The sequence below is a fragment of the Cucurbita pepo genome, chromosome LG17 (genome assembly GCF_002806865.2).
Source record: "Cucurbita pepo subsp. pepo cultivar mu-cu-16 chromosome LG17, ASM280686v2, whole genome shotgun sequence".
Classification (NCBI taxonomy): domain Eukaryota; kingdom Viridiplantae; phylum Streptophyta; class Magnoliopsida; order Cucurbitales; family Cucurbitaceae; genus Cucurbita; species Cucurbita pepo.
The window spans coordinates 2,856,239-2,869,777 of NC_036654.1; the positions used below are offsets into that span (position 1 = coordinate 2,856,239).

Here is a 13,539-nt window from a genome sequence, read left to right on the forward strand (position 1 = left end):
GATTAACCTGTTATACACCAAACTAATTATTTAGAAACTTATGAGATACTCTTACCGAAAAAATGAAAAAAACCATCTACTATTCAACAAGGGGTGGATTGTATTTTCTCATAATTTTCACGTGGCATAAACTTTCACCTCTTCTCTTCCCCTCTCCTAGGAATTTATCACTCTCAAAGCTTATAGAAATTAAGGACAAACTTGGTCCACAAAAGCCTTGAAGTTTGAGTATGAAGAACCGCCGTGGGCGGTGGCTCCCTTAGCCAACTCCTTCCATTTCACCACATTCTTCCTTATCTCTTCTCCTTTCTTTGAATCTCCCATCACCAACTCCAAGCATCTTTTTATCTCCTCTCGCTTAACCACGCCATCCATCCCCACCTCCAACCTCACTCCCGTCTCCGACATGTCTTGAATGATCTTCGCATTCGTCCCCTGATCCGACCACTGTGGAAACACCACCACCGGTACCCCGCATACCAAACTCTCCAACGTCGAATTCCATCCACAATGCGTTAGAAAACATCCTGTCGCTGGCCTTGATAGAACCTCTATTTGTGAACACCATGACACTATCTTTCCTAAACCTTCCAATTCCTCCCTACAACTCAAAGTATTTACTTCTTCAATGTCTCGAATCACCCACAAAAATGGTCGTCCACAACTTAATAACCCTCTTGCTATCTCCTCTTTTTGGTGCTTCGATAACGTTGATATACTTCCCGACGATACGTAAATTACAGACCCTTTAGGTTTTGAGTTCAACCAGTCGATATAACTGTTAAAAGAATACGAACAAAACAAAATTTAAATTCAACCCTAACCCATAAACTTAAAACTACAGGTAAGGAATACAACTGTATTAGTATCGAGTTTATGTTCAAAATGGACAATATCATACCTGGTAGTAGATTGAAACAGATCACATCGGGAGGAGGCTTCTGATGGAATCAATGGTCCGATGGGTATCAAATGGAACTTGCTAATCGCTCTAAGCGCGTCGTGCTCCAATTCGTCGAATGTGTTGATTACAACCATTGGATTGGTCTCTTGCTCGAGTAATTCAAATTGCCTCCGAAATATTGGGAGAGCAAATTCATAAGCATCTGAAGAACCAAAGAACGAAGGAAGATCACGAGCCGTTAACAATGGAAGGCCAGGTAGTTGAATAGTTGCCAACGGATCATCGAATACGCTTTGAATTATGTCATGATAACCATAGTTGTAATAGTAGTACAAAGCAAAAACAATAGCCGGTTGAATCCAAAGAAGAATCGCCGGAAGGTGGAGGGAACGCGCCACTATAGCCACCCATGGGAGGAGTATAGAATAAACAATGCAAGTGAAGGGTTGGCCTTGTTCAACACCCGCCACAATCATATCCTTAATAGCTTGAGACCCACGTCGCTCCAGCTCCGACATGAAATGATTGATGTCGTCCCCTTGTTTGAAACCGTCGTCATAGCCATCGGAGAAGGAGGCGAATGACACGTGAGGCAGCGTTGGGGTTTTGCCCATGCGGCGATAGGCGGAGAGAGAGGTGACGAAGGTGACATCAATGCGGCGGCGCGTTAGGCGTTTGGCGAATTCGAGGGCGGGGTTGATGTGTCCTTGAGCAGAGTATGTTATCAACAGCACACGGTGGCGGTGGGGTGCTGTGTTGTCCATGTTGATAAGATGCAAGCAGTTGGTTGGTTGAGGGATAATTTATAAGATAAAAAGGAGGGGAGAAGTTTATAAATGACGTTTGCTATGACGTAATTTATCCAAATATTGTGTTCGCACATGACATTTGCTATGACGCATTAGTTAAGTGTTCCAACTCAATTTCTTTTGGTTGAAGTAGCTTGTGGTTCTGGTTTCAGGCACGTGGCCAGACAAAATTGGACACTCCTTTATGTTTTTTTATTTGTCTTCTACTTATGTTTAAATAACTTTTCTTCTCTCACAAATTCAATTTTTGTTTTTCTACTCATTCTACTCTAAACGTGTAACGACACTAAATTTTCTACTTAACATAAGGTCGTTGTTGTATAATGTAGAAATAGTTCATTTAAACTTTTATAAAATATAACTTTTATCTCAAAATACAGTCAAGTACTTACTTGGTTTGAAAATAGCTTTAGGACTACATAACAAAAGACTAATTAAAATAAATAAACGTTTAAATTAAAAACATTTTATTCTAGCCTAAGTTTAAGAAAATAAATGTGACTACTCTATGCATGTGCAATGGTCTCGAGTTGCGATGTCGTTGTCAGTCGTACGGAGATGTGTTGCCTTTACTTGAAATAGAAGTAGCACGTGGCTCGAGTATTTAAAGAAATACTCAGTAAGTGACTTCACTATTGTGGTTAAATGCAAACACATGCAATTTCATGAATGAGACTTATCATAATAGTCTGTTTTCCTACGACGGCTATCCTAACGAGCAACTTGGATATGTAATTAATTTCCTACACATGGCTCACACGTGCAAGTATGGACCCACCAATCGATTCGTACACTTCCTGGGCCCCTTTTCTTGTTGGGTGAGTATTCTCTGGTAGCTCTTGATATCGGACACCCGTTAGAAATAGCAGCCGTCAAGGTAGAATTATGTCAAACACATGATTGTTCTCCTCCCTAGTAGTTTACGTGTCCGTATCATTGTGAAGGAATAGGGGTATAGTCCAATGCATAAACACATAATAATGCATGAGGTCCCAACATTTTTCTATTTTCATTATCTCTTTTAATACAACCCCGCTAGCGTTTCGTACCTATCATAACATTTTTCATATCTTTCATGCATACGTTGGGGTTGTAATTCATGCTAGTTCGTCATTTTACATGTCAATCATATCATATCATTCAGATTACATAAATATGTCATATCATAATGTTCCATGCTTCAGAACATAACAACTTTTATCATTTACATATCATACCATAACATATCGCATCACACTATATCATATCATAAATATGTCAATTTATCAATGTGTTAAGATTTCATGTGAGCATCAAAAACTTTGCCGGAGTAGAATCTTGGAATGTTATATATATATATTTTTCATTTTTATTAAAGATCTCATTTTCTATTATTACGGTCTTATGGAAGATAGTATTACTCTTGTAGGAAAGAATTTGATGGAGTTATTTTAAGTGGCAGTATTATGTACTTTCTTGCCCTCTGATATTTACTCGGATTTTTCATTTTCTTTCTCTATGTATATATTGTGCTTTATCTATTCACAAATATTCTTGACTAATTTTTAATCTATTCTTACTTCATCTTTCATTTTTTTTTGTTATCCTTTGTATTTTGTTCTCTTTTTTTATATATATAAAAAACAAAGTGTTCAAGTAAGGTAAGAATTTCATAAAATAAGTATGTGGGACATAAAATGAATGAAGTAACTATGTATGACATATACAAACTTCTAGATGCCTCAAAACACTCCCTTGTGACTTCAAGACTCCCGCACGCCCTCCCACCTTGATTTGTGGCATCACTCACCTAGAAAAAAAATAAAAAGAGATTAATATAAAAATACTCATTAAGCAAGCTACTTGTAGGCTTTTTTCGCATCCTTATCTTAGTAGGTATCCACGACCTTGTCTCGGGATTCTAGCGAGTGCGGACTAAGCTGCAACTCTCTTTCCTACAACTCAGATGGCTTACTGAACTTATGCAGTAGATGATCAGTGTCCTGGGATGAGGCGCGACCTCACAAGTAAAACTGAGGGGGGAGTATGACTGGATCTGAATCAATATCCCTCTCTGAACATCATCTGTGGGGTTAGCTAACAACCCTTCCACGAGGCCATACTACCAATAAAATTGGGGGGTTGTGATCCCCATTGTGCCAGTCAGCTACTAGTTTGTCCTACGTGGTCCCATGCTCGCCCGCTCAGGGAGAAGTTTCTACGACTCAAGGGTCCTATTTGTGCCAGTCAGCTACTACCCCTATTTGACTCTGCCTGGCTCAACGATCTCGGTATCGGAGTATTGTCTTAACAGTACGGTACCGGAACAGAGAGGGAAGTGGAGGTTTTGGTGACACTATCCACACTACTCAAGTCCGTTGGGCTACCTCGGTTGTCTACAATTACTGTGGTATCCTACTAGGTATTTCTAGGGCGGATCTTGGTGGCTTAGACTTGGATTCATTCATCTCTAGGATTCTCGCTCAAGGTCTTTCAAACTTGTCGTGATCTAGAATACTAGGGTCTGGGTCCGCTAGTCATCCTTCCGCGGACCTGAATGCATGGTATTCTAGAGGTATCTCATTCTAGGTCTTTGTCTAGCCTACTCAGTGTCAAGCACCTTAGTCTAGGCTCTTCGTTTCTTCCTATTCTCAACAAGAAAGACAACACAAGCAATCATGCACTTGAGTTAGCATGCGGCAGTTCATGTAATATTAACAAACATGCTCGACGGGAAGATAACGTCCATCTTCACTCGGAGAGCAGATTTCACAAATTTTCCTTCCTTCTTTCACATCCATACAATATCACAATCACATCCTAGAGTGAATTAGGTACAATTGATTTTCTTATTTAATTCCTTTTCATGGCTTATAAACTAATATATTAGGTCTGGCTAGCTCGGATTATCAATTTGATAACATGCATGTTTATTTCAAGCGGTTCCTACAAGTATTGCTCATGGGAATCAAAATGATTATTTACATGGTTGACGCATGCCTTCTCGAACTCGAATTTCTTGCCGGAGAGGATTCCAAAAAGTCTAAAATTTTCTTGATGGATCCTAGTTCCCATAAAAGTAAGATCAGTATTACTCATGCTCCTACACGTGCTCCTCACGCGCTATGAAGGGGTTCTACGAGCAAACCCACGTGCGTGTTTGATCTCTGAAGGGGTTCAAGGTTTTTCACTCAAACCAAATCGAAAAGCCATGACCGTACCTTGTTTGATCTTTGGTTTTCTTCCCTTAATGAGCGAATCCACCACCCAAACTTCTCTTCCAGCACCAAGAGGAGTTCTATTGAGGCTTTCTTGGCTTGGATCAACTTCCAATGGCAGATTTGGGGTGACAAGCTTCTCTTCTCTTCTTCTTTCCTAAACCCTAATTTCTTCCTTTTTTTCTCTCTTTTCTTTTTCCCCTTTTTGCTTCATTTCTCCTTCTTGCTATGTTCCAACTATCCATTCCGCTCAAGTAGGAGCAAGGGTAAAATGACCGTTTTGCCCTTAGTTTGACTTTGACTATTCTTTTAATCTTACAACTATCCCGAACATGATTTCCTTCTTCATCGACTTGAGTCTTGATCTTCTCGGCCTACAATAAAATCCTATGATCTTATTATAGGTACATATTTCATATCTCACGAAGAAAATCAATGATCATTAATTACCTCCTAAAATCAGTGTTACATAACCCAACAAAAAAAAAAATATATAAAAATGATTTGGATTAGGTAATCCAAATTAATCCAAGTCAACACTTTCCGATTATGAAGATAGGATTATGAAGATAAGTCAAAGATCTAGCTTCCACCTTTTCCAATAATGAATTGACAACCTCATTCTTGTATGCAAAATAACATGAACCTCCCTTCATATTTGATTCCTATAAATAAATCTTTCCCAAAAAACAAGAACAACCCAATTAACCATAGTGGTTTAAGATGAGAAACCCCCACTTCCTTCTCGTATGCTTCCCTTCCCAAGGATACATAAACCCTTCCCTCCAACTCGCCAAGCGACTCATACACCTTAACATTGATGTCACCTTCGCCACCACCATCGCCGCCGCCCGCCGCATGAACAACGCCCAACAAACCCCAACAACAAAGGGCTTGTCTTTCGCGACGTTCTCCGACGGCTTCGACGACGACAATCTCAAACTCAGCGCCAACATCACCCACTTCTTCTCTGAACTCAAACGCTGCGGCTCTCAATCTCTCACCAACCTCATCACCTCCGCAGCCAACAAAGGCCGCCCCTTCACTTTCCTAATCTACGGCCTCTTACTCAATTGGGCAGCCGACATCGCCACTTCCTTCAATATACCCTCAGCCCTTTTCTTCGCTCAGCCTGCAACCGTCTTAGCTTTGTACTTCCATTACTTCCATGGCTATGAAGAACCCATTTGCAACAAACTCCAAACCCCATCTTCATGCATAGAATTACCAAACTTGCCATTGTTTACAACTCGTGATATGCCATCTTTCTTCTCCCCATGTGGGCCCCATGCGTTTATAATTCCTCCAATGAGAGAGCAACTCGAATTCCTCGGTGGACAAACTCGGTCAAAAGTCTTAGTCAACACATTTGACACGTTGGAAACTGATGCCTTGCGAGCCATTGATGAGTTGAAAATGATTGCAATCGGACCCTTGATTCCTTCTAGTCATGATGATGGTGGCAATCTTTTCCACGTGTCGAGTGAGGATTATATCGGATGGTTGAGCTCCAAGGCGGAGCGCTCGGTTGTTTATGTATCATTTGGGTCGATTTGTGAGTTGTGTGAGGAGCAAGAGGAGGAGGTTTTGAATGGTTTGTTGGAGAGTGGACGGCCATTCATGTGGGTTGTGAGATCCAATTACGATGAGGAGAAGTTCAAGAAGGTGGGAATGAAAGGGAAAATTGTGTCGTGGTGCCGTCAAATTGAAGTGTTGAAGCATCCGTCGGTGGGTTGTTTTGTGAGTCATTGCGGGTGGAATTCGACGATTGAAAGCTTGAGTCTTGGGGTGGCGGTGGTTGGGTTTCCGCAGCAGATAGATCAGATGACGAATGCGAAGCTTGTGGAAGATTTGTGGAAGACGGGAGTGAGAGTGAAGGGTAATTCAGAAGGGGTTGTTGAGAGGGGAGAGATTAGGCGATGTTTGGATTTGGTGATGGGGAATGAAGAGATTGAGAGGAATGTCAAAGTGTGGAAGCAATTGGGTAGGCAAGCTGTGGAAGAAGGTGGATCCTCAACTTTGAATCTTCAGGCTTTTGTGTCTCAGATTGATGGTGGTGGTACAGATTGAGAGAGATCTTAAAACTATCTATGTTGTTGTTTATGTATTTGTTTTATTTTCTTGCTATCACTAAATGAATGATTATTATATATGGAGGGTTTTTCTTATTCAACCCAAAAACGATAACAGCCGAGTATTGTTGGGATATGGACCCTAACGTCTAAAGATCAAACATATATACAGTAGATATTTGGTGAAGATCATAGATATATAGATCAGATATTTGGTAAAGACATATATATTTGTTAGATGAGACGTTCTATTTAGTAAATTGAAATCTGTTAATAAAACTTTTAGCCAACATTAGTCCTTGTGTTTTCTCTTGCCAACATGTATTTTCTCTCTCATATTCTTTGTGTCTATAGATGAGTTGTTGAGCCATTCTAACAATGAGTATTAGAGCTAACAACTGATATCGATCCTAACACGTCAATTAGTATTAGAGCTAACAAATCCTAACAAGTAATTAGAGATGTCTATTTTATGTGAAAGGATCTACTTGAAATGGGGAGGGGTTCCTGTTTAGACGGTAAATAAAAGAGGGAGTAGGGAACAGTTTTTTCTTTTTAGATAAATGGGGTCGATGACAAGATTATATTCCCCGTCTTTGTCCGCACCTAATTTCCCGTCTTGCTTGTCCTCGCCAACTTTTTGGCTATAATAAAAGAAACAAAAAAAAATAGTTAATTTTGAGATTCTAATTATAATATTCAAACAAAAGACTAATGGTATTGATTTTTTTTAATCATTTTTAATAAAGATTATATTGAAAAATGAAATTTTTTGAAATAATCATTTTTTAAAATAATAATAAATAAAAAATAGTTACCCACACGAAACCCAATTCCTTCAAATTTTCCATCACTTCAATCCTCTACAAAATAAATGAAAATTTTTACGAGGATAGGAAATGAAATAGGTGGAGGAGATGGGGACGAAGAAGGCTTCCCTGTCTCTGCCCTGTGAACATCTCTGAGAGTAATAGTAACATTCTAACTAGATAAAATAATAACAGTCGCATTTGTCTAAATATGTAACGTACAAATTACAAGAGGTGAATAGCCAATAAAAAAAGTCAAGATTATACTTCCCACTTAAATACATGTTCAAACAAGCCAGTTCAATAAATAAAGGACCAAAATTTTGGCATTGTAAATGGTTTATTTTGATTTTAGGCTGTGAATTGACATTGATTGGGTTGGTTACTATCATTGTCATTGATTATTATGATTTAAGGAATTTGGATATTACCAATCTTCTTCGGACCCTTGTGGGCAACAAACTACGTATCGGATGACGATTATGTGTGCTATCAACGTCACTTTAGAAATGTCACCGCGACTTTTCAAAACAAAAGGACACTTTTTTTTTTTCCACAATCGTCACTAAACTTTAAGCTTTGATTTGTGGTGACTCGATTTTCGAGATTCGAATCTCCAATCACTCAAAAGACAAAGGTGAAGATAAATAAAATAAAAATAAAAATAAAAATAAGATAAAATTTTGCACGTTTTAAAGACAAATAAAAAAAATCGTATAAATAGTTGTTGTCCCTAATAAGTCATCATGGACTTTATCTAAGCTTGGGAAGTTATTGCCTAACTCTACAACAATAGTGTCGTGGACAACATATCAGATAAATTTTAATTTATTATTGATTAACATTATTTAAATTAAATTTTGTATTAACATATTAGATAAATGCTACCATGTGAAAATTTTGCATTTCAGTGCTGAAATTGGGCTTGGGTTTCCTCATGGGCCGGCCCATTTAAATTTCCCGCCATTAACATAATTCTAAGCGGTTTCCCCTAGGCTTCCCGCCATCTCCTCTTCTTCCCGCTCTCACTCTTTCCCTCCTTCCCTCTCCAATTGACTATCATCGCCATAGATACGAGGTTTTCCCGTGGAATCAAAGCGTGGTTCTATGGCTTCCAAACGCTCCTCCATTGTTCATCAACCTCAACCTCTACAAGCTGGCTTCCTCCATTTACCCCGCAAAAAACCCAAGAGCCTGCCGCAATCGGATGAACTTGCATCCAAAGTTGGGGATAATATTTCGTATTATGCTGCGAAGGATCTGCGTATCAAGCGAGTTTTCTCTCCCAATTTAGATAATCGCTCTTCGGAGCCATCGGAAGGGCAGATTAGCGACAAAGATGGGCCGATTACCGCCAATGGAACTTGTCCGAATGGAGATAGTGGAGTCGGTAAAATCTCCATAACTGCAGAGGTCCGGAATGAGAATTTTCGCAATTCGAATGGGTGTGTTGAATTGGGCGACGAGGATCGGAGATGTGATGGGAAGAGTGTGGAACTGGTGCATTCTACACCTCCTGATGCGGAGGTTCTGGCTGGGGGTCTTGTGGCGGCTTCTTCAAATGGATGTCCTCGCTCAAGCCATGGAAGCGTTTTAGGGGATATTTGTGCGAAAGCTGACTGTAGAATTGACTCTGTTACTAGAACTGGATCCGTAAGTATCTTGATTAAGTTGAATTTTCCCTCCATTGGTTTTATTTTACTATTATTGCTATTATTATTTTGCATTGATTTCTTACGAATGCTCTTCTGTTGGCTCAATCAATAGACCTCATGGGATTATTGTCATTAGTGAATGTTTGAAGTAATTAGAACTGCTAATACTCTCTTGTTTATGTTAGTCTAATATGGGTCTTGAAATAATGAATTAGGTGCTCAAACCATGTTCTAAACGGAAGTTATTCAAGGCACCTGGTTCCATTGCCTACAAAAGATTGCTGCCCTTTTTGCTGGATGGCGACAATTGTAACTTCTGTGCCCACTATGTTCTTTACTATTTATCCAGGTTTATTTTCGCACTAACTTATTTTAATTGCCAATATGCTACAGACATCCTACAAGGAGATTTGTGCTCAAAACGTGAAAAAAATTTGAAGAAGGAAAATATTGAATCTAATCTGTGTAATCGTGCCAATGAGTCATCTTTTATTGATTCAGATACTAGTGTAAATAATGCAGTTTTGGCCTACGGCATATCATGTAACACTATGAAGCTAAATTCAACGCCTCCAGATAATGGGGATGCTAAAAACTTTCAGAATGGCAGTGATTCAAGGAATGACCCGACTTTAGTCAAAGAGAATTCTGGTTTGAAAAGGGATGTAGTTTCTGTCTCTTCTCTTGACAAAAAGCTGACAGAGAATGGAGGGCCCTCAGAGAATCAGATAGAGGATCGATTCTCTAATGAACAATCCAAAACCTTCGTAATTGAGAGGCTTGATGGAGGAGATCCCTTTATATCTTCAAATCTTTCCTCAGAAGTAGACAACTTTAAGTCCCATGTTTCGGAGAAGTTGTGTAACAATGTTTCTGAGGATATCAAATCAGAAAATCATTCCAAGGAAGAAATCAAGATATCATCATTGGATTCTGACATTGCTTGTAACCTAGTGAAGGAAGAAAGGAAGAACGAAAAAGTGTCATGCACTCGAGGCACAGATCAATATCTTGGTAGTTCCACTGTTGGTGAAAATGATTGCAACATTGCTACAGAGAGTGACAAGAAATATGGTCCCTGTGTTAGAAACAAAGTGGTGAGATTCATGAAATGGTTTTACTTATATCCTTTTCTGCTACCTCCTTTAAACATTCTGCATGATTGCTTTTGGTGGGTGCCATAATTTGGAAATGAATGTTTTGCAGCCTTGGGGAATGACATCCAACTTGATCATCAAACTATTGTTGTTGTGTGTGTGTGTATTACTACTAATATAATTAACTACTTATCAGGTTCGCAATCCACTTGTACAATTGAAGTCGAAATACAACCAAGTTTCAGTTAGCTATCGTAGGATGCTTCCATTCCTTGAGGATCTTTTTAAAGATAACCCAGAAAACTGTATGCATCCACTCCCCCAGGATAATCTTCATTCCATATAGTTGTGCTTGTTGATTCTGTTAAAGACTGATTTTTATCAATATTTTATATTCTCAGGTGCTTCGGGAAACATTGACTCTCCAAGACCGGAGAAAGAATTGCCAACTATGAATTTGCAATCACCGAGTTCAAATTCTCACAATTCCCGGGATAGATCAGAAGGCTTAGCATCTTGCAACATGCCATGCGATGGAAGTTTAGATACTCCCTCAATGCCTGGGTCGAATACTATGAACGAAATGGTTTGTGAAACAGAAAAAGTTCTATTGCATAATGGACTCAATGATGAACTTCTATCATCACCTAAATTACAGATGCATCACTTGCATTCTGAACAGGAGATGTTGGATACATGTATGTTGAAAGTGGACCCTCAATTGTATGATCAAGCAGTCTTATCTAGTTATGATCTGCTTACTGGAAAAGGATCTAGAATGGTCTCTCAACAATCACCAATCACTTCAGAAGGCTGCACAAATTTGACAGATAATGTTTCTGATGCCGCTAAACTTTCTGAGAGAAACAGCTTAGAACCTAATCCTTTATGTGTAGAAGCATGTGTTCTACCAGCAAGGCGCATTAATGTTGGAAAGGGAATTCGTAAGCAAAACCCACGAGGATGCAGAGGAATCTGCAATTGTTTGAACTGTTCCTCTTTTCGTCTCCATGCTGAAAGAGCATTTGAATTTTCTCGAAATCAGCTGCAAGATGCTAAAGTAGTTGCTTCAGACTTGATGAAAGAATTGTCGTTTATACGTGATGTGCTGGAAAAATGTTCTGATGGTGCATATGGTGATGCTGGATATCATTCAAATAAGGTAAGTGCTTAAATTAGTTATTGTGCTTTCCTAAGATTTTGCTTTGAAATTTTCCTTGCTTTGAGCTATTGCTGTATTTTTGTCTTACATTTTAATTGATTGGCACTCATTTCATTTAAAAACTTCAGTATTTCATATGACCAATAATGCGCTACTGTAATAGTATACACATGTTACACTGGTAAATCTCGTCTTAAGAGAGTAATTGATTCTAGTAACAGGAAAGAAGTAATTACTTTATTTAATTTGTAATTTTGATGTTTATTATGTCACCGTGACTGCCTGATGTGAGCTAATAAACTTGATTTTGTAGAATAAGTTAAGTACGGTTACTAACTTATGGAGCAATTATAGGAGAATTAGGAGAATGAGCAGTAGTTGCCACCAAGTTTTGTGCTGAAGACCGTTAATGGTTTTAAAGAAAGTTTAGGAAGTTAGTTACTACTACCAAATGTTGGACTTGTCCCAGGATCAAAATATCTCTCTCCTCAAATTTTTACTTTGCTTCTCTTGTTTCGACATATTTTTTTTGATCGTGGGACAAATCCAACACCTAAGAGTTTTCAATTTTTTTTTTTTTAATGAAAAAGCTTCAATAGTCCTACTCAGCCAGACTTTTATGTCACTTCCTTTTAAGCTGGCTTGCATACTCGTGTAATAACCTTGACCATGAAATATCAGAGCTCTATTTCATGCATTTACAGGTGAAAGAAGCTTGTAGGAAAGCATCTGAAGCAGAGTTAGTTGCAAAAAACCGCCTTCTACAAATGAACTGCAAACTTGACATTCAAAGCAGAATCATGGTACAGTCTCCATATATTAGCAATATTTGTTTCTTCCATTTAAAACTATATGTTCTCTTCAATGTCAAGCCTTTGAAGATTAAGTTTGCTTAGTCATTGAAAGTTCGTTGTCTTTGACAGTGCCCCCAACGACCAAATGTTCGATTTTCTAGTGAAATTAAGAAAAGAAAGATTGAAGGTGGCAAATAGAGCAACGTGATGAAGACTTCGAATCTGAATAGTGTGACAAAAGTTACAGCCTTCACTCTTTGTGCATATGTGAGGCTAGGATTGCATGAATGAATTGGATGGTCTTTCTTTCCATATGAAAGGCATTTGCATCACAGAGTGAAAGGATTGCTTCTTGACGATGAAGGAAGAAAAAGGTTTCATTCTGGTTGACCTCTAAATATGTGTAAAGTTTCATAATCTTTTTAGACACCTAAAATTGAAGGTGTCAATACCTTTTCTTTTTCTTTAAAAGAACGATAGTAGCATAACAGTAACAGAGTGGATTATGTATACTGTAGATTATTGGTGGGTTGGTAAGGGGTGTATATTAACTTCATTGATGTGATCTTGAGTTGAAATTAAGAGTGAGTGATTTAGTCATACCATCTGCCATTGTTTATTAGGGGAAGGTACGTAGTTGAATATTAGCAAGTTTTAAAGTAGTTTTCAAAATCACCTTTGTATTTTATTGAATTAGTAATTGTAAGTGCGTGGAGTAGGCGGTACAATGCCTCAACATCCCTAACCAACCGTCGTAAAGATGAAAATTTAGTTGAGATTTAGGTGTACAGTGGACCCTGGTTCCCAAAATTCAGCAATTTTGGGCCATTCATTTATAATTTTATTAAAAGGAGTGAAAATGTTGGTACCTATCCACTCTGTCAGTAGAAATGCCTATACGATATAAGATCTCATGGAGACTCACCAATACTAGTTGTAAAATGGAAGGCCAGAAAAGATCCAAGGCCACATTTTTGTGAGTGTTGCATGGAACAAGGCCAATGTTTGGTGGGTGTAATGCATAATTGGCAATGATTCTT

General features: G+C 38.6%; 3 protein-coding genes across 4 annotated transcripts; 2 read left to right on the forward strand and 1 right to left on the reverse strand.

Moving 5' to 3' along the window:
* On the reverse strand, positions 1–1,668 carry LOC111778338 (crocetin glucosyltransferase, chloroplastic-like). The gene is made up of 2 exons (XM_023658095.1): positions 902–1,668; positions 1–778 (listed from the first exon to the last, which is right to left on the reverse strand). Exons 1-2 carry the CDS (start codon positions 1,666–1,668, stop codon positions 190–192), a joined length of 1,356 nt encoding a protein of 451 aa, XP_023513863.1. The 3' UTR covers positions 1–189.
* A 3,964-nt stretch (positions 1,669–5,632) lies between these two features.
* Positions 5,633–7,082, forward strand: LOC111779135 (crocetin glucosyltransferase, chloroplastic-like). Its single transcript, XM_023659211.1, has one exon. The coding sequence runs from the start codon at positions 5,634–5,636 to the stop codon at positions 6,978–6,980; it is 1,347 nt and encodes a 448-aa protein (XP_023514979.1). The 5' UTR covers position 5,633; the 3' UTR covers positions 6,981–7,082.
* A 1,722-nt stretch (positions 7,083–8,804) lies between these two features.
* Positions 8,805–13,101, forward strand: LOC111778760. Of its 2 annotated transcripts, XM_023658734.1 has the most exons (8): positions 8,805–9,444; positions 9,662–9,755; positions 9,840–10,543; positions 10,740–10,848; positions 10,945–11,129; positions 11,226–11,705; positions 12,410–12,508; positions 12,629–13,101. In XM_023658734.1, the coding sequence occupies exons 1-8, from the start codon at positions 8,899–8,901 to the stop codon at positions 12,695–12,697; spliced, it is 2,286 nt and encodes a 761-aa protein (XP_023514502.1). In that variant the 5' UTR covers positions 8,805–8,898; the 3' UTR covers positions 12,698–13,101. The 2 variants fall into 2 exon arrangements, with proteins under 2 accessions (XP_023514502.1, XP_023514501.1); XM_023658733.1 differs by having other exon boundaries at positions 10,945–11,705.
* Positions 13,102–13,539: the final 438 nt, after the last annotated feature.

Excerpts from the sequence above, each read along its gene's own strand:
- LOC111778338 (XM_023658095.1), bottom strand. The coding sequence starts at position 1,668 with ATGGACAACACAGCACCCCACCGCCACCGTGTGCTGTTGATAACATAC. Across the intron at positions 779-901 it reads CTGTTTCAATCTACTACCAG|TTATATCGACTGGTTGAACT; the intron begins GTATGATATTGT and ends TTCTTTTAACAG.
- LOC111779135 (XM_023659211.1), top strand. The coding sequence starts at position 5,634 with ATGAGAAACCCCCACTTCCTTCTCGTATGCTTCCCTTCCCAAGGATAC.
- LOC111778760 (XM_023658733.1), top strand. The coding sequence starts at position 8,899 with ATGGCTTCCAAACGCTCCTCCATTGTTCATCAACCTCAACCTCTACAA. Across the intron at positions 9,445-9,661 it reads CTGTTACTAGAACTGGATCC|GTGCTCAAACCATGTTCTAA; the intron begins GTAAGTATCTTG and ends ATAATGAATTAG. Across the intron at positions 12,509-12,628 it reads ACATTCAAAGCAGAATCATG|TGCCCCCAACGACCAAATGT; the intron begins GTACAGTCTCCA and ends TGTCTTTGACAG.